This window comes from Gobio gobio (assembly GCF_949357685.1).
Source record: "Gobio gobio genome assembly, chromosome: 3".
In the NCBI taxonomy this organism is placed as follows: domain Eukaryota; kingdom Metazoa; phylum Chordata; class Actinopteri; order Cypriniformes; family Gobionidae; genus Gobio; species Gobio gobio.
The window spans coordinates 57,466,874-57,484,853 of NC_137099.1; the positions used below are offsets into that span (position 1 = coordinate 57,466,874).

The window sequence follows — 17,980 nt, forward strand, 5'->3', positions numbered from 1 at the left end:
ATGACCGTTGTCTAACTGCCATTTATCTTAAAGACGTACAGGCACTGTTGCTATGGTTACCTCCTCAGGCGAACACAACTTCTCTTCGTGAATGTCTGTTGGTTAACTCTGTCGAGATATTGTAATCTTTGTGATTTCTAAAGATGATATATACCTCCAAAACATTATTTGACTGACTGACTGAACCCTAATGATAGAATCTGAATCCCTCCCCCGCGCGTCAGCACATTGTGTGATTGTTTCCGGCTCCGCCCCCTCTTTATCCCCGAGCCCAAACGTTTATTCCCGTGAACCCGCTTCAGCACCCGGGACAGGCGTCGCGCCCTCGCATGGCAACATGGCCACAGAGGTGAGAAACAGCCTCATACGACCTATTTTTGCACCGGCTGTGTTCGGTAGAGCCGTGTTTGTAAGATCGTTTTGAAAGGCGTCATTTTGATGATTTAAATCTGGTTTGGAGATCACGTGACGTTACGGGCAAACGCGAATAGCTGTCTCTGTTTTCACGCGTCGCTTTTTAAAACCATGATCGGTTATGATTACCGCTCAACCCAGAATGCATATGATTAAACTACATATACAATACACAGTGTAAACTAAACGCTAGACATGGCCAGCCACAAGTGAAGCGCATGCCATCGCGCGTGGCGATAGATAGATAGATAGATAGATAGATAGATAGATAGATAGATAGATAGATAGATAGATAGATAGATAGATAGATAGATAGATAGATAGATAGATAGATAGATAGATAGATAGATAGATAGATAGATAGATAGAGGTAGGTAGGTAGGTAAAGGTGGATGGATGGATAGTTGGATGCATAGATCACTCTATAAAAAGATGGTTCTTTAAAGGTTCTTTACATGTAGTTTCAGTTCTATTCAGAACCAAATGGTCTTGATGAACCCTTTATAACCATTTGAAAGGGTTTTGTGTAAGAGTTTATGGTTCTTTATTCCCGCCTTTTTGTTTTTTAAATCTGTAACTGTCAAAGTCAGCTCATACTGATTAGATAGATAGATAGATGGATGGATGGATGGATGGATGCATAGAGATCAACCAAAAAGAGATTAGGGTTCTTTATTCCCGCCTTTTTGTTTTTCAAATCTATAACTGTCAAAGCCACTTTATTACTGATATAGATAGATAGATCGATAGATAGATAGAACAACTGATGATAGAGAGATGGATGGATGGACGGATGGATAGATAGATAGAACAACTGATTATAGATAGACAGATGGATGGATGGATGGATGGATGGATGGATGGATGGATGGATGGATGGATGGATGGATGGATGGATGGATGGATGGAGATCACCCAAAAAGAGTTTATGGTTCTTTATTCCCGCCTTTTTGTTTTTTAAATCTGTAACTGTCAAAGTCAGCTCATACTGATTAGATAGATAGATAGATAGATAGATAGATAGATAGATAGATAGATAGATAGATAGATAGATAGATAGATAGATAGATAGAACAACTGATTATAGATAGACGGATGGATGGATGGATGGATGGATGGATGGATGGATGGATGGATGGATGGATGGATGGATGGATGGATGGATGGATGGAGATCACGCAAAAAGAGTTTATGGTTCTTTATTCCCGCCTTTTTGTTTTTCAAATCTGTAACTGTCAAAGCCACCTCATAACTGATATAGATAGATAGATAGATAGATAGATAGATAGATCGATAGATAGATAGATAGATAGATAGATAGATAGATAGATAGATAGATAGATAGATAGATAGATAGATAGATAGATAGATAGATAGATAGATAGATAGATAGATAGATAGATAGATAGAACAACTGATTATAGATAGACGGATGGATGGATGGATGGATGGATGGATGGATGGATGGATGGATGGATGGATGGATGGATGGAGATCACGCAAAAAGAGTTTATGGTTCTTTATTCCCGCCTTTTTGTTTTTCAAATCTGTAACTGTCAAAGCCACCTCATAACTGATATAGATAGATAGATAGATAGATAGATAGATAGATAGATAGATAGATAGATAGATAGATAGATAGATAGATAGATAGATAGATAGATAGATAGATAGATAGATAGATAGATAGATAGATAGATAGATAGATCGATCGATCGATCGATCGATCGATAGATAGAACAACTGAAGATAGAGAGATGGATCGATGGATGGATAGATAGATAGAACAACTAATTATAGATAGACGGATAGACGGATGGATGGATGGATGGATGGATGGAGATCACCCAAAAAGAGTTTATGGTTCTTTATTCCCGCCTTTTTGTTTTTCAAATCTGTAACTGTCAAAGTCACCTCATAACTGATTTGGATGGATGTATGGATGGATAGATAATGTCATCATGTGGAAATCTAAACTAACTCTTTTTATTCCACTCAAATGTTTTTATTAGGACTGCATCAAACTGACTATTCTGGTTTACCTCCATTTTAAAGAGTAGATATTTCCCAAGTTGTTACAGGTGACTAGTTGATCATCAGGTTTTGTTCTTGTCAGATCGAGTGCAAAAGAGGGAGATGCTAAGACAGTTTTGTAATGAAGAGTGCAAAACAGAAGTGCTCTCAAATATGTGGACCTCTTTAGCTGATTATAATTAGTTCCGCTTCTCTGAGATGCTGTTGCTTGGATCAGACCTATAGAAGAAAGTGTGATCTTAAAGCATTGATTGTGTTCACCACTCAAGATGACACGGGCTTGTTGTGTGTGTGTGTGTGTGTGTGTGTGTGTGTGCACTGGACAGTCAGAAGGATCTGCTGCCGTATTTAAATCAGCGCGAGCAGCGCGTGTTGTGACGTGGCCGAGCGCGCAGCTGGACACTAAAGGGGATAAAGCGACTGTCCGCGGGTCGTTAAGCTCTTTTGGTGAAAGCAGAAATTGTGTTTGTGAATTTCTCTCGTCGGTGACCGGTTCAGGAATGATTTCAGCACCGCGGACAGCGACGGACCGAACAAAACTCCCGTACTGCCACGAGTCTGTAAGGGTTTTATTTGCATTTCCCGTTTTTAAAAAGTGGTTTAACTGGCGATGTTTGATTCCCTGCGGTGCGTTCCTGTGGTTTGGGATTTAAATGTGATTTCACAAGTTATTCTGAGGTTTATTCGGGAGTCAAATGTGTGTCCGCCGTCCCGGCGAGTAACCTTGAACGCGCGCGTGATAATGTTTCGAGCGCGAGATCTCTTTGTTTATAATAATCATTGCGAGATAATCATTGTGTACAGGCTACACCGGCTGGTTAGATTGTGTTTTGATGGTTTTGGTATCAGCGGTGAGTGTGTGTGTCTCCTCGCGATCGATCGGTTGTGCTCGCGGGAGTCGGTAACAGTGTCTCTCATCTTTCTCAGACAGTTTCCGAGAGCGGCTTGCATGCATAATTAATGAGGCATTTAGTAACAACAGCCCAGAGCGTTTAGTCTCGGTTTACCCGTTCAAAAGCGGCGTAGTACAGTGGTGGTATCAGATTATATGATTTGCACATTCATTCATGTACAATGTTATTTATGTAGAACTGCAAATACTTCAAATACCATGCAGTACTTGGAAAAACATAATTAAAAGGTATTACCAACAAAATTCTTGATCATTGAAGTACCATGCAGTGGTCAGTGTTGCGTAAGTTACTCTAAAAAGTAATTAATTATTAGTTACTAGTTACATCTTCAATAGTGTAATTAGTTTACTGTACAAATTACTCTCTCTACAAAAGTATTTAATTCCTTATTACGTTCTAAATCCTATATGAACCTTCAGTGATTCAAGGATAGACATGAAACAGCACTTTTTATTCACATAAATATTATATAAACGACATAAATTATTCTTATTACCTGACCAAAGTATTACAAATGTGAGAGGATACATAAAAACAAGTTACATTTTGATGTTGATTCCACTTTTGTAACTCTCAATATTTAGTCAAGTAATATTACTTGTCCACCAAAGCGTTTTATAGCGATCAAAGTTTTATAACACCATGAGCGTCGGCGTTTACGCTTGGCTGAAGCTTCGTACTGATGCAACCGTCATAGTGACAACAGCCAATCACACGTCTGCTCTGGGGTTGCATGAATGCAATTGGCTAGCGTCTGCTCTGGGGTATTTGCATAGGCCGATCTGATTGGATGATGCCTGTGTTGGCACTTGAAAAGTAGAGAAATCTTCAACTTCTGCCGCTTGCAACGCGAGTGAAGCGACGGAACCCACAATTCAGTTCGGCAACGCATGATGTCACCCATTCAACGCAAATGAGAAGCGTTAACGCCGACGTCCCGTGTGAATGCGGCGTGACGAGGCGCTGAGCGAGTATTTCACACTCAAGCGCTGAGCGTTCAACGTTTTTTACTGGTCGCCGAGAGTTGAAGAATGTTCAACATTGAGCAAAACACAGCGCTCATCACTGTCACTTTTGACCCAGCCGTCCAATCAGAGTGGAGGAAGGGCGGGACAAATACAACACCGACCAACCGCCACATTCTGCGTGTACAACGTCAACAGATGAAAACAAGCAGCATAATAACGGAACAAACTACTTTAAAACAAGAGCCAGAGCAAATACTTTACATTGTATCTGCATTTTTATATAGAATCAATACAGCAACAAACTATCTGTGAAATGAGATACTAGTAACACTTCCGCAGATATTCCAGATCATAACACGCAAAGAGTCTCAACTGAAAAAAACGCTCTCAAGTGCCCACAGCGAGATGTTTTCAGCCGGCTAAAACCGCTTTGGTGGACACACGGGCCGGCCTAAGTCAGAGGCAAGTTCGGTCCTAGAGAGCTGATGTCCTGCAGAGTTTAGCTCCAACCCTAAGTCACCACAGTATAAAACTCATGGCCCCAGCATGCTTTGCAGCTAGCCTGGATGCCAGCCGAATTTAGCCCCGCCCACAAAATGTTTTGCTCGGGCAATTCGGTCTGGACTCGCTCCATAGAGGAGGAATTATGCCCGAACAGAAACTGTTCGGACCAATGAAATTGTCAGGGCGGGCTTTAGACGATGATGGACAGATGATCAACAGTAACGTAATAATCCACGTCATCGAAGGCTCTTGGGTTGAATTTGCTCTTATCCTAAATGGAGAACTTGTTCGTATATGCATTCACCTTTACTATTTCTCTCAGAAACGATGATCGTGTTGGTAAGTACTCTGTGTATCCTTAAATTATTTTATTACTGCCAAAGATCGTTTACACTCATCTTTTTCTTGTAACGTTACTTAATCCAGCGTGCGTGCAGACAGGGTTTCCAAGTGTTTTTGCAATGTCGCGCACAATTGCTACTCAAAACTATAGCCCAAAACAATAACTTTCCGGGGGGTTCTCCGGAAAAAAATGGCGTTTGGTTGGCAAAATATGTTATTTTGGCAAGGTTGCCTGCTAAAATTCGCATTCCTGGGTTTATATAATCACATAATTGGGGTCGCTTCAACCCGCGGACATGGAGAAAAACACGGACTTGGTAACAGTGCAGTTGAGTTCTGTTGACATTTGACAACTAACGTTACGCGTCGCTCCGTTGCTCTGATTGGTTGTGGGTCTATCCAATTGAGGTCTTTCCTGGCTCGGTTGAAACGCCCCATAATCAAAGCTCAATGGAGCGGTACCAGACTCAAATTCTGACTAGAATTGAGTATGGCCACGCCAGGCTAGCTTGCAGCATTAAGTATGTCACCATTGTTGTTCATCTGCTGATTCTTGATATCTGTGTGCGTCTGAAACTTTTCCCCCCTAGAATGTATTTAAAAATCAGAATTCAGAATGTCTGATCTGTGGCAAGAAAGTATTGTTGGCGAATATTATTTATTACTATTTTTAGTCAGTGATGAGTTTAGTCAAACTTCATGATAACTTCTTTTGATTTGAACAGATTACGTGTTTTGTTAACACTGTAACAAAAAACACAAACTCACTTAAAAAGCAAAGAGTCAAACTGGCCAACTAAATGAAACACTGATCTCCATAATGGCGACCAAACATTTCCAATAAATCATCAACATCTAAACCTCTGTTAATTCTCAATAAGAGCTTCTGTAGATATGTTTCAGGGTTGGAGTCAAACTCTGCAGGACAGCGACTCTCTAGAACCGAACTTGCCTACCCCTGCTCTAAGTAGAGGAAAACAATGGTGTAATTGTACCCTAAGGACCAATTGTGTACCTTTAAATTTACAGTTATACGTTTTGTTCCCTAAGGAACACAATTGTACCTCCACCCTACCTTATTTTCTGAGAGTGTATGAATGTGTTAATTATTCCACACAATGGTATATATTACAGTACCATGCCTTATTAGATCTTTTCCCGACATCTTTTAGTTCTGGATTTAGTGTATTTTGGGAGTTCAACAGGTAAATGTGGTGTTGTGCATTTATTTGACACCGGATATGCCTCTTATCTGAGCGTTGCAAGATTTCTTGAGATCTGTGCAAATGTTCAGTGCCAGAGATTGACCGCGTCCACTGCACTGAAGAGCTGTGTGTGTGTGTGTGTGTGTGTGTGTGTGTGTGTGTGTGTGTGTGTGTGTGTGTGTGTGTGTGTGTGTGTGTGTGTGTGTGTGTGTGTGTGTGTGTGTGTGTGTGTGTGTGTTTGAACCAGCGCGTGCTGTCTCAGCCTGTTACTATATCAGAAGGAGTCATGAACTGGCAGGCCCTGCTACTAAATCAGAGCCGGTTTTTAAATAAACTGGTTGTCAGGACTGCCCATGTATCTGACCTGTAGATGTCCAAAGATAAAGAGTTACATAAAGCAATGTCCTTTTATATGTTGTGTTATAAATGTCGGTGTGACAGCAGAAACACACTGGCCTGTGAGCTTCAGTGTTTGTGTAGTTTGGTGCTGTGCTGATGTTTGTCGTGGAATGTGGTTTATTATTGCAATCTTCAGTGTGTCATTATAGGTTTGATCATTCTGGGGTGCGTTCCCCAAAAACATAGCTTTAGCCAACTATGGTCGCAAGTTCCTTCGTTATCAGCATAGTTCAACGAGTCGGTGTTTCCCGAAACCATAGATCCAACGAACATTCGCAAACAGCATAGCAAACTTGTGTAGTTGGACCTGGTTAGAAGCATAGGTTTTTGGGACTTAATAAATCCTTATCGTGAGCAAAACAAGCAAGCTGACATTTAGTACAATCTGTATGTTTTATTTCGAATACATACAAATGTCATTTATGTCTTTTAGTTTGTCGAGAGATTTAATGAGATTTTACGTGCTCTACTACGTAACTATGATTGAATCTGGAAATAAAAAATCTAGCATGAAGTCGCTTTCAAACTAATGAATTAAAAGCAGTTATGGTGCGTTCTCCTGGGAAATTCGTATTTAGGAGGTGGAAAGTTGTGTTTACGACGTCAGGTGCATTCAAGTCACTTTCGTTGGAGTAAGATGGCGGTGCTTTCTCTTAAAGGGGTGGTTGATTGCTCCTTTTTACAAGACGTAAAATTAGTCTCTGATGTCCCCAGGGCGTGTGTGTGTGTGAAGTTTGAGCTCAGAATACCCCACAGATCATTTTTATAGCATGTTAAAATTATCACTTTTTGAGGGTGAGCAAAAACACGTTGTTTTTGTGTGTGTCCCTTTAAATGCAAATGAGCAGCTCCGATGACCTCATGCAGACACGCAATGAAACTGTTCAGCCATTTGTGTTCAAACCGGAGTCGGATAATGATGGAGAGACTCAAGAAGACAACATGTAGAGTGAGACGATGTTTCTGAAGGGTTAGTTGATGAATTTATGAAGCTGGTGTGTGGAGTTAAATATCTTCAAGTCATTGATTAGCATATTCTGTCATGATAATCTCACCCCGTTTGTTGTGTGTTCCCGGGGGCGGGGTTTATGTAAATTTCAGGGTTAGTGATGTCACTAACTTGTGTAGTCCCTGCCAGCCGTTTGTTGTAGTCCTTAAAAAGCGAAGCAAATATCTCCCTTTGAGTTGAACTCTGAGCGTCGTACATTTGCAGATGTTGTTTATGCTCAAACAGCAACATCACACACTCACTAAAGTTTAAAAAGGGAAATCGTAATCAACCACCCCTTTAATTATTTACACAAAAATACAGCGTGGTTCTTAAACTCTACTTCTAGAAAATGAAAGACAAAGAAATGTGTATCGTGTTTTGCTCTTTTATGTTTTTATTTAATTTATGAAGCAACTGTAAACTTTAGCGTTACATATTATTATATTATAACGATATAATATTGTGTGCAGGAAATTAACTTACTTCTCAGTGAATAGAAAAGCCTGACAATATCACTGCTAAATCCCTTTAAGTATTCTGTTATGTTTCTCACTGACACGCCCCCAACTCCAACAAGCTTAAAGAAAATCCCCAGCTTCACACTCATAATTACGACATTGTGGTGCCGTTCATGTGCGTTCAACTTGTAAAGACGATCTTTACGACATGAACGCACCATTACTCCTATGGCAAGCCGTTTTGACTTTTATTCAATCACAGGATATGAATTCTTGATATCAACAATTCAATTTTCACTAGTAAAAACTCTAATTCTTGATATCAATAATTGTATTTTCACTAGTGAAATGTCACCATAGGCTGCTAGTAACATTCAACTGATGAAATCAGGAATTTAATTGCTACTAGTAAAAAAATAAATTTTTGATATCAACAATTCAATTTGAATGGCAGCCTATGGTGACATTTCACTAGTGAAAATTGAATTGCTGGTATCAAGAATTTATATCCTGTGAAGAATAAAAGTCAAAATGGCTTGCCATAATATACTCCGCCTCCTGCGTGACATTAACCAATGTGGTTGAACCACAGATTTGTGATGGTTTCGGGAAACGATTGTGACTCTTTTCAAAGATTCGGCTCTTTTGGCTCGGCTGGCCTTCATTTAGTGTCACCTTCTATTATAGCCCAATTTAGCAATTGTGAATAGTTTGTGTGTTGGTAAGCAGTTTTTTATTCAGTGTTTACATAAAAGCATTATTTTAATGCATTTTTTTTTTCGTTACAAAAAAAATAGTTACTATTATTTAACATTTTAATAAAACTTTAATTGAACACCGCAAACAAATCAAATAAATAAAGGCAAAAGTCTTCACATTAAGACACTTTTAGTGCAGGTTGGCATTGAGAAACATCAGATGCCCTGGATGGGCTGATGGGATTTCTCCTCTCTGTGATCATCTGTCCTGTTTTTGAGAAGACTCTCTCTGACGGGACCGGGGTTGCAACAATGCCGAGTCTTCCTACTCTTTGTTCATCCATGGACAGAACATTTCTGAGATTGGAGAACAACAGTGTGCTTTGTGAAACCACCGCGCTGGACCCACGGTTTAAAAAGATCCTAGTCTGTCCTCCCGTGTGATTGGCCGCATGGTGTGCCCATCCAAATAAAGTCCCGCCCCCGCCTCCGGCTGAAGATTCGGCTCTTCTCATTCGCTACAAAGAATCGGCTCTTATTGAACAACACATCACTACCAGTTGATTTCTTCAACGATGCATCATACTCGGTAGTTAAGCAGTGAGTTTCATCATTATACTGGAAAAACGGCAAATCTGCACTGCAGAAAGAGGTGAAAAGGCAGGAAAGCGCGGGGGATGGAAGGACCCGCAGCTCATGCTGATGTTAGTGTGTGTTGGCAGTGACAGATGGCCAGTCTCACTGGTGTTTGTGTGCGCACACTGGCAATGAAGTGCCCATTAAATAAAGAGGTCATCACTGGATTAATCTATAAGTTAAAGACAACATCACTGCATTTCTTCATGAAGTAATGATGACATCAGTGTCTGCATTACTCTGCATTTTGTGAGCTGATGATCATTATGATCAGTGGCGGGACTAGACTTTTATACTTGGGGTGGCCAAGGCTACTTTAGGGCATCCATAGACCGTGAAAGAATATCATGTGTAATATTTATTTTCATACCAAAACAGATACCAGTGAAATTTCACAATTCTCGATTCCAACTGATATTCCACAGCAAAAACGACTAATATACGCCTGAAAGTATACATTTAAAGCTACACTGTGTAACTTTTTTAGTTTATTCTTAGCTAAAAACACTCTTTCAAAAATATATGTGCTCGTTAATGTATATTTACTTCTTTCCAGTAATAAAGTATTCTCGTAAGTTTATAATATGCCATTGAACATACATACGGGTGAGGGGTTCGAATGCCGGTCGCCATGTTGCCCCTCCATCTTAAAAGTACATTAGCCAAAGAGGGACATACCCGTAAATTCAAGCTTCGCCTTTGGCGTTTTAACACTCGATGGCACCGTGTCGAATGTGGACGCGGTCGAACTGGAAGCCATGTTAATCTTGGACTAAATTGGCCACCGTAGGAGTTAAAACGAAATCGGAATTGAGAGGAACAGAAACTAATATTCACTGGATGGTCATATACCCTTTCACCACTAGATGGGGGAAAATATCACACAGTGTAGCTTTAAAACATTATTGAATACAAGTGAACAGTCAGCAGTAAATAATTAAGTTTCAGGTCTAACAGTAATTCAGGAACAGAAACCGAATCAAACGTAAAATAACATAGCATAATCTTCAGTGTATGAATTAAATATAGATTAATGCATGTTAAAACCAGTATGGGATGATTTTAGACTCAAAAATATTAATAAATGCACACACAATTATCCATGAACTTGATAAATGTTGCAGACATGTTTTACTATCCACAAACAAATGCCTTTCAACTTGTGTGTGCAAAATACAGAATTACATGAATGTGCAGCGATTTGTACTTCCTGGGCTCATCATGTACATAGTAAGCATTTTCTCCCATAAAGTCTATTATAAAAGAAAACGCTTAATGTGGCTTCCTGCAGTAAAATGGTGATATTAAAAGTAGGCTACTTTATTGAACATGCGCTATATTGCAATTTATAATGGTTTTCTATGGGTGAAAAATGTTGTGTTCATAACCTGATTTAATCTGTTTGCCTATACAAAGTAGTCTATATGTTATTAATACCTTTTTAACGTTAGCCTACTATTAAGCGTTTTCCTCGTCTTTATAATGAGGACACATAATAGTTATAATAGTCTTATAGGCAGAATAACGCTCATGGTGCCGGTGTCTGTTTTGGCAGAATACTGCCATCTAGAGGCAGCAGGTTTTCTTAGACAGCTGTGTGTGTGTGGATCGTGCAAGGCCAAACCGGCGAAATGAAAGTCTCAAAATCCAAATGAATCAAATACGATCGACTCACAGACGAGTCAATGAATGCATGCACGTGAATGCCGGATCCACAAATGCACATCTTACTCATTACACGCGCAAATTCACTTACATTAATACAAAATTGAAGTTTTGTATTCACAACTATGTCTCTATTTGTACCAATCGCTGCACATTCATGTAATTCTGTATTTTGCACACACAAGTTAAAAGGCATTTGTTTGTGGATAGTAAAACATGTCTGCAACATTTATCAAGTTCATGAATAATTGTATATGTGCATTTATTAATCATTTTGAGTCTAAAATCATCCCATAAACCAGCTACAGAAGTTACTCAGTCAAGATCAGTGGGTGATTTGTGTTCTTTGATGAACTTTAATGACAGACGGCAGGAGGTCAGCTATAGCGGTCACTTTAAGAGCAATATTGAGTCCAACACTGACACGCATCCGATTTCATTTGTCACCTGCTTACATTCAGGTAAGACACGGGTTTTCAAACTTTATGATGCCATGGACCCCCAAATACGATGAGTCTTTTATTAGGGACCCCCTTCCTAAATTCCATCTATATTTATGAGAAAAAAAAACATTTAAACTGTTAGATAAATTGTGTGATTATTATAATACAAAATATCGTTTCCAGACTTAATAAATTGTCTGAATGTAAAAACCTAAAGAAGAAAAATGTTCAACAACAAATTATTTGTATAAGCAACTTACACAATAGCCTTACAACCCCAGTGTGCAAGATAAAGGGGACTAACTAGAAAGATACAAAACAAGCATATACAATTCTGGAAAGTAGCCTATGTATACGGCAAGAAAGGAGAGAAACGTGTAGAAATGAAAAAGAATGTTTGGTAGACTTTATCCATTTTTGCGTTGTCTTTTTATTCTCTGACCTTTTCTGGGGACCCTTGAGGACCTTATGGAGGACCCTTAGGGTTAAGACAGCTGTGTTAATTATGAGACATGCTATTTTTGGCATACCCTTTATGCTTGTGTTCACGCTATTGATGAAGCACCAAATGCCGCGCACCAGACGCGTCGTGTTCTCATGTTCAAAAACAGTGCATCTAATCACCATATAGGCAAAAACTTCACTTCAAGAATGAAAGAAAGTGCCGTCGGTGTGTTTTGCTGTAAGAACTGCACAACAGAAACAGAAAGGGAAATCTATAATACATATTTCCATAAGCACAGACTTTACACAGAAAGAAAAATACTGACAAATGTCTATACCCACTCATCCAGCCTCAGTCATTACACAATAATCATGTTTTGAGACAAACTGTTGTTTAATGGAAAACTATGTGAATGGCACGGCAGGATTTTGAACAGCTCTGCGCTTGTGCGCGACACCCTTTATTATTAATCGTTTGTTTGGCAACGTTAATATTCTCTTAATATTCAGCGTTAATACGTTAACCTTGTGTCGAAATAAATGCTTCTTTCAATAGGAGGTGAAATGGAAGTAGAGATCTAAATTGGCTCCGCCATTATGATGTCGTCATTACCTCATAGAGTAATGCAGTGATGTCATCATAAGCTGTGATGAGCGAATGATGACATCACTGCTCTACACCGCAAACATCTCTAAAACCACCATCCAATGTCACTGACTAGAAAGTGCGTTAATGGCAGGGATGTACCTGAACGCCAGTGGCTCATTTCCATTGCCCAAACTTCTGTTTTCAATAGACAGAGGACAGAAAACTGCATTCGCCAAGACATTTTTCATGGATTGTTTAACATCTAGCAGCCCAAGGTAATGTGATTTATGATTGGATCAGACTGTAGCGCACTGTAACCCTCTCTCTCTCTCTCTCTCTCTCTCTCTCCGTCTGCCGTAGTTCCATAACCTTCAGGAGTTGAGACACAGCGCATCTCTAGCCAACAAGGTCTTCATTCAGAGAGACTACACGGATGGCACCATCTGCAAGTTCCAGACCAAGTTCCCCTCCGAGTTAGACAGCAGGGTAAGTGTGTGTGTGTGTGTGTGTGTGTGTGTGTGTGTGTGTGTGTGTGTGTGTGTGTGTGTGTGTGTGTGTGTGTGTGTGTGTGTGTGTGTGTGTGTGTGTGTGTGTGTGTGTGTGTGTGTGCGTGTGCGTGTGTGTGTGTGGCGCGACAAAAGAGAGACAACGCAAGTAAAAAGGAGACGGCCAGAAAAAGACAACAGGGCTCTTCACTCAGAGAAACTCCGCTCTTCAGCAAAAGCACTGCTGAGTGCGCAAACTCCACACAACACACACATTATTATCAGCTCTATTAGCAGCTCATTGAGCTGTTTAAAGGTGTAAGATCATGTTACAGACAGCCAGTGAAGACTTGCTCAGTAAAAGGCAAGGAGAGAGAGAGTTCAACATGTAAAGCTGTCATTCTCACTATCTCTTTATTTATTATGATGGAGTGTTTTCATAACTTCCATCACCTGATCTGAGTCAGTTTTTGATTCAAACCCACTAGTTTCTGCCATATAATGACCTCCCTGCTGCTCTCTGATTGGCTGACTCCTCTTCTCCTTGCATCCGATTGGTCAGATTGAGAGGACGCTGTTTGAGGACACGGTGAAGACGCTGAATAATTACTATGCAGAGGCGGAGAAGATCGGAGGCCAGTCCTACCTCGAGGGCTGTCTGGCCTGCCTCACGGTTTACCTCATATTCCTGTGCATCGAGACACGCTATGAGAAGGTACAGTATCAGATAAACTCACCCCGAAATGACACGTACAAAGAAAGCTGGCTGTCACTGGTTACTTTACTTTACATTGAGTGGTTATGTGTGTTTGTGCAGGTGCTGAAGAAGATCTCGCGGTACATTCAGGAGCAGAATGAGAAGATCTATGCTCCGAGAGGTCTCCTCATCACAGACCCTATAGAGAGAGGCATGAGGGTCGTATCCTTACACTGTGTGTGTGTGTGTGTGTGTGTGTGTGTGTGTGTGTGTGTGTGTGTGTGTGTGTGTGTGTGTGTGTGTGTGTGTGTGTGTGTGTGTGTGTGTGTGTGTGTGTGTGTGTGTGTGTGTGTGTCAGTATATTAGTGATACTAAAATCAATTTAAATTGGACACCAAATTTGTATCATATTCATAGCAGTCTAGTGTGAGAACGTATGTGCAGTTATTTCTAGTAGTTTGTGCATGTAAGGTTGTTTAATACTGTGTGTGTTTTTCTCTTAACCCGAGTGTGTTAGATTGAGATCAGTGTGTATGAGGATCGCGGCTCCAGCGGCTCAAGCTCAGGAAGCAGCACAACCAGCAGCAGTGGACGATGATTCACACACACACACACACACACACACACAAACATTCACCCGTCCACACGCACTCACTCGCCCACGTGTGACGCCTTCATGCTGACGCCCGCTGAACAGACACGCTGACCGTTCAGCATCGCCAAACAGAAACACACTGACATGAACTGCCTCCACAACACACATCAGCTGAAAGCAGCGCGTCATTACCTCAGTCATCTGAATAGATGTTACCACGACACTCCGGCACCTTCACCAATCTGCAGTTGTTGCACATCTCGAGTCACTAGCTAAGGAAGCTTGTTTCCACCACGGAATAAAAAATAAAAGAGGTAATCATGACCTTTTATTTTACAATCCTGACTTTTTTCTCTTGAGATTCTGAGTAAAAAGACAGAACTGTTAGATATTTGATAATTGAGAGGTGTAAACTCAGAATTCAGAGAAAAAGTCAGAATTCCAAGATGTAAACTCATTTTACAGCTTCTAGCTTTTTTCTCTGAATTCTAAGAATTAGTAGAGGGCAAAGTTGTACTTGCAAGTTGTAAACTAAGAATTTCTAGAAAAAAGTCAGAATTCTGAGATGTAAACTCAGAATTCAGCGAAAAAAAGTCAGAATCTCGAGATGTAAACTCAGAATTCCGAGAACAAAGTCAGAATTCCGAGATGTATACTCAGAATTCCGAGAAAAAAGTCAGAATTCCGAGATGTAAATTCAGAATTCAGAGAAAAAAAGTCAGAATTCCGGGATGTATACTCAGAATTCTGAGAAAAAAGTCAGATTTCCGAGATGTAAATTCAGATTTCAGAGAAAAGTCAGAATTCCGGGATGTATACTCAGATTTCAGAGAAAAAGTCAGAGTTCCGAGATGTAAACTCCGAATTCCGAGATGTAAAGTCAGATTTCCGAGATGTAATGTCAGAATTCTGAGAAAAAAGTCAGATTTCCGAGATATAAAGTCAGAATTCCGAGATGTAAACTCCGAATTCCGAGATGTAAAGTCAGATTTCCGAGATGTAAAGTCAGAATTCCGTTATGTAAAGTCAGAATTCCGAGATGTAAACTCCAAATTCAACGAAAAAATTTAGAATTCCGAGATGTAAACTCAGAATTCCGAGAAAAAAGTCAGAATTCCGAGATGTAAACTCAGAATTCACAGAAAAAAGTCAGAATTCCGAGATGTAAACTCAGAATTCACAGAAAAAAGTCAGAATTCCGAGATGTATGCTCAGAATTCCGAGAAAAAAGTCAGAATTCCGAGATGTAAATTCAGAATTCCGAGAAAAAAAGTCAGAATTCCAGGATGTTTACTAAGAATTCTGAGAAAAAAGTCAGAGTTCCGAGATATAAAGTCAGATTTACGAGATGTAAAGTCAGAATTTCGAGATGTGAACTCAAAATTCAAGAAAAAAGTCAGAATTCCGAGATGTAAACTCCGAATTCCGGGAAAAAAAAGTCAGAATACCGAAATGCGCTGCGTTTTTTTAAAATTGCTAGGCAACTCCAAAAAATAAGCTGTGCTGTCAGTCTAATCAAGGTAACCATCACCACAACGGAAGGTTCGCCTCCATTAATTCGATTGGACAATGGAAAAAAATGCGATGACGTCATGACGTTTTTTTTTTCAACTTCAGGCGCTATATGCGCTCCTAGAAAAACACAAGGCGTATCAGGCCGCTAAAACTGTTCTTTCTGATCGGGGCCTCAGAATAAAAAAAAAGTCAGAATTGCGAAATAAAAAGTCACAATTACCTTTTTCACTTTCTTATTCCGTGGCGGACACAAGCTTCCATACTATCTGTAGCATTGTGGGTAAAGCGCACATAAGCTTTTGTCACTGTAATATGCAATCTCACTCATGTGATGTAGCTGCCGAACGGCACATGACAGTCTTCCATTTTCATGATTGTTGACCTTTTGTTTGAGCATTTAGAGATGAGCACTTTTACTCAAATTATTGACTAGAAGTCATATTTTAGACTAGGATCAGTAGCTGTTAATGAGAGGACAGGGCGGATATCTGACCCCAGACACTGCCATCTTAAACCACGGGTACTATTTATGACTTTATTTCTGATTTGCTTTATTTCACAGTGTGCTAATCGTTCACGCTTTGTACTCATAACGCGCCGTCAGAGCAGAAACGAGTCCTGATGACGTGACTGCCAAGGGCCAGAGCTTCCTCACATGATCCTTCATCATGAGCTTCCATTTCTTACTGAGAACCTTTGGCCCCTATTTATGCAAAGAGAAAGAGAAGTCAATAATGGTTTTTCTGTTGTGTAGCAAAATAAATGAACAATGATGGTCAAACAAGCCACTTTCTTTCAATCCATATTTCATTTAAATGTTTTTTTGTTTTTCTGAACAGGGTTTTATTTAGCCATTTTCTACTTGATTAAAAAGAAATGCTTTTAGGTTAAACACAATCTTGAGGAAAAAAATAATTGTGAGATGTAAACTTTGAGGAAAAAAAGTGAGAATTTCGAGATAAAAGTCTGAATTGCGAGATGTAAACTCACACTGTAAAAAACACAACTTGAAAAAAGTTGAAAAGACTGATTTTGTTGTGTTGGTTCAGCAAAAATCCACACTGTAAAAATCTTGTACAACAAATAAATCTTAGTACTATTTTCCTCTAGCTTTTTATTGTTGACGCAACTTTTGTATATAACAGTTATACTGTATAAACTGAAAATAAGTTGTCTGTGACACACACACACACACACACACAAAAAACGCTTAGTTGAATCAACATGACATTATTTGTTTTCTGGAGAGATGCAACTATTCTGTAACAAATATTTTGTAGTTGAGTCAATTCAATATTTTGTGTCTGGAAACATAAGCTCTTATTAAGAATAAACAGGTTTTAGATGTTGATGATTTATTGAAAATATGTGGTCGCCATTATGGTGATCAGTGTTTCGTTCAGTTGGTCGGTTTGACTCTTGGCTTTTATGTGAGTTTGTGGTTTTTGTAACAGTGTTTAGTGTAACATAATTTGCTGCAAAGAAAGCCATAAACAAAAATGATCAGGTGATCTAGATAACAGCATTATAAAGGGGAATAGTTCACTACTCTTATTCCCAAACAAACATGATTATTTGTCAATAATATATTATATTTACCAACAAAACTTTTATGCAACAAATCAGACTGAATTTTTATTTTTAAATACATTTTGGGATTTTTGGGACACAGACATCAAGAATCAGCATATGAAGGATTTTAATACTATATTGGCTCCCAACATGCATTGCGGCATGAAGTATGTCACCATTGTTGGGATTCATATGCTGATTCTTGATGTCTGTGTGTGTATCAAAACACGTTTTCCTCATAATGTATTTTAAAATCAGAATGTCTGATCTGCTGCAACAAAGTTTTGCTGGTAAAATATTAATTTAAAAAAAAAATCACTTTCGGTCAGAAATAAGATTAGGGTTTTCTCCGGTCAAATTTTAACCGGTCCAGTCAGCGAACAGAGGGAGTGGCTGAGAACGCTGACGTTGA

General features: G+C 39.5%; 1 protein-coding gene across 2 annotated transcripts; it reads left to right on the forward strand.

Annotated features, from left to right (window-relative positions):
* The first annotated feature begins 273 nt into the window (after positions 1-273).
* Positions 274-17,098, forward strand: golga7ba (golgin A7 family, member Ba). Of its 2 annotated transcripts, none has more exons than XM_079811516.1 (5): positions 274-349; positions 13,065-13,190; positions 13,752-13,904; positions 14,007-14,108; positions 14,404-16,774. In XM_079811516.1, exons 1-5 carry the CDS (start codon positions 338-340, stop codon positions 14,482-14,484), a joined length of 474 nt encoding a protein of 157 aa, XP_079667642.1. In that variant the 5' UTR covers positions 274-337; the 3' UTR covers positions 14,485-16,774. The 2 variants fall into 2 exon arrangements, with proteins under 2 accessions (XP_079667642.1, XP_079667641.1); XM_079811515.1 differs by lacking the exon at positions 274-349 and adding an exon at positions 2,810-3,008 and having other exon boundaries at positions 14,404-17,098.
* Positions 17,099-17,980: the final 882 nt, after the last annotated feature.

Excerpts from the sequence above, each read along its gene's own strand:
- golga7ba (XM_079811515.1), top strand. The coding sequence starts at position 2,949 with ATGATTTCAGCACCGCGGACAGCGACGGACCGAACAAAACTCCCGTAC. Across the intron at positions 13,191-13,751 it reads CCTCCGAGTTAGACAGCAGG|ATTGAGAGGACGCTGTTTGA; the intron begins GTAAGTGTGTGT and ends CCGATTGGTCAG. Across the intron at positions 14,109-14,403 it reads TAGAGAGAGGCATGAGGGTC|ATTGAGATCAGTGTGTATGA; the intron begins GTATCCTTACAC and ends CGAGTGTGTTAG.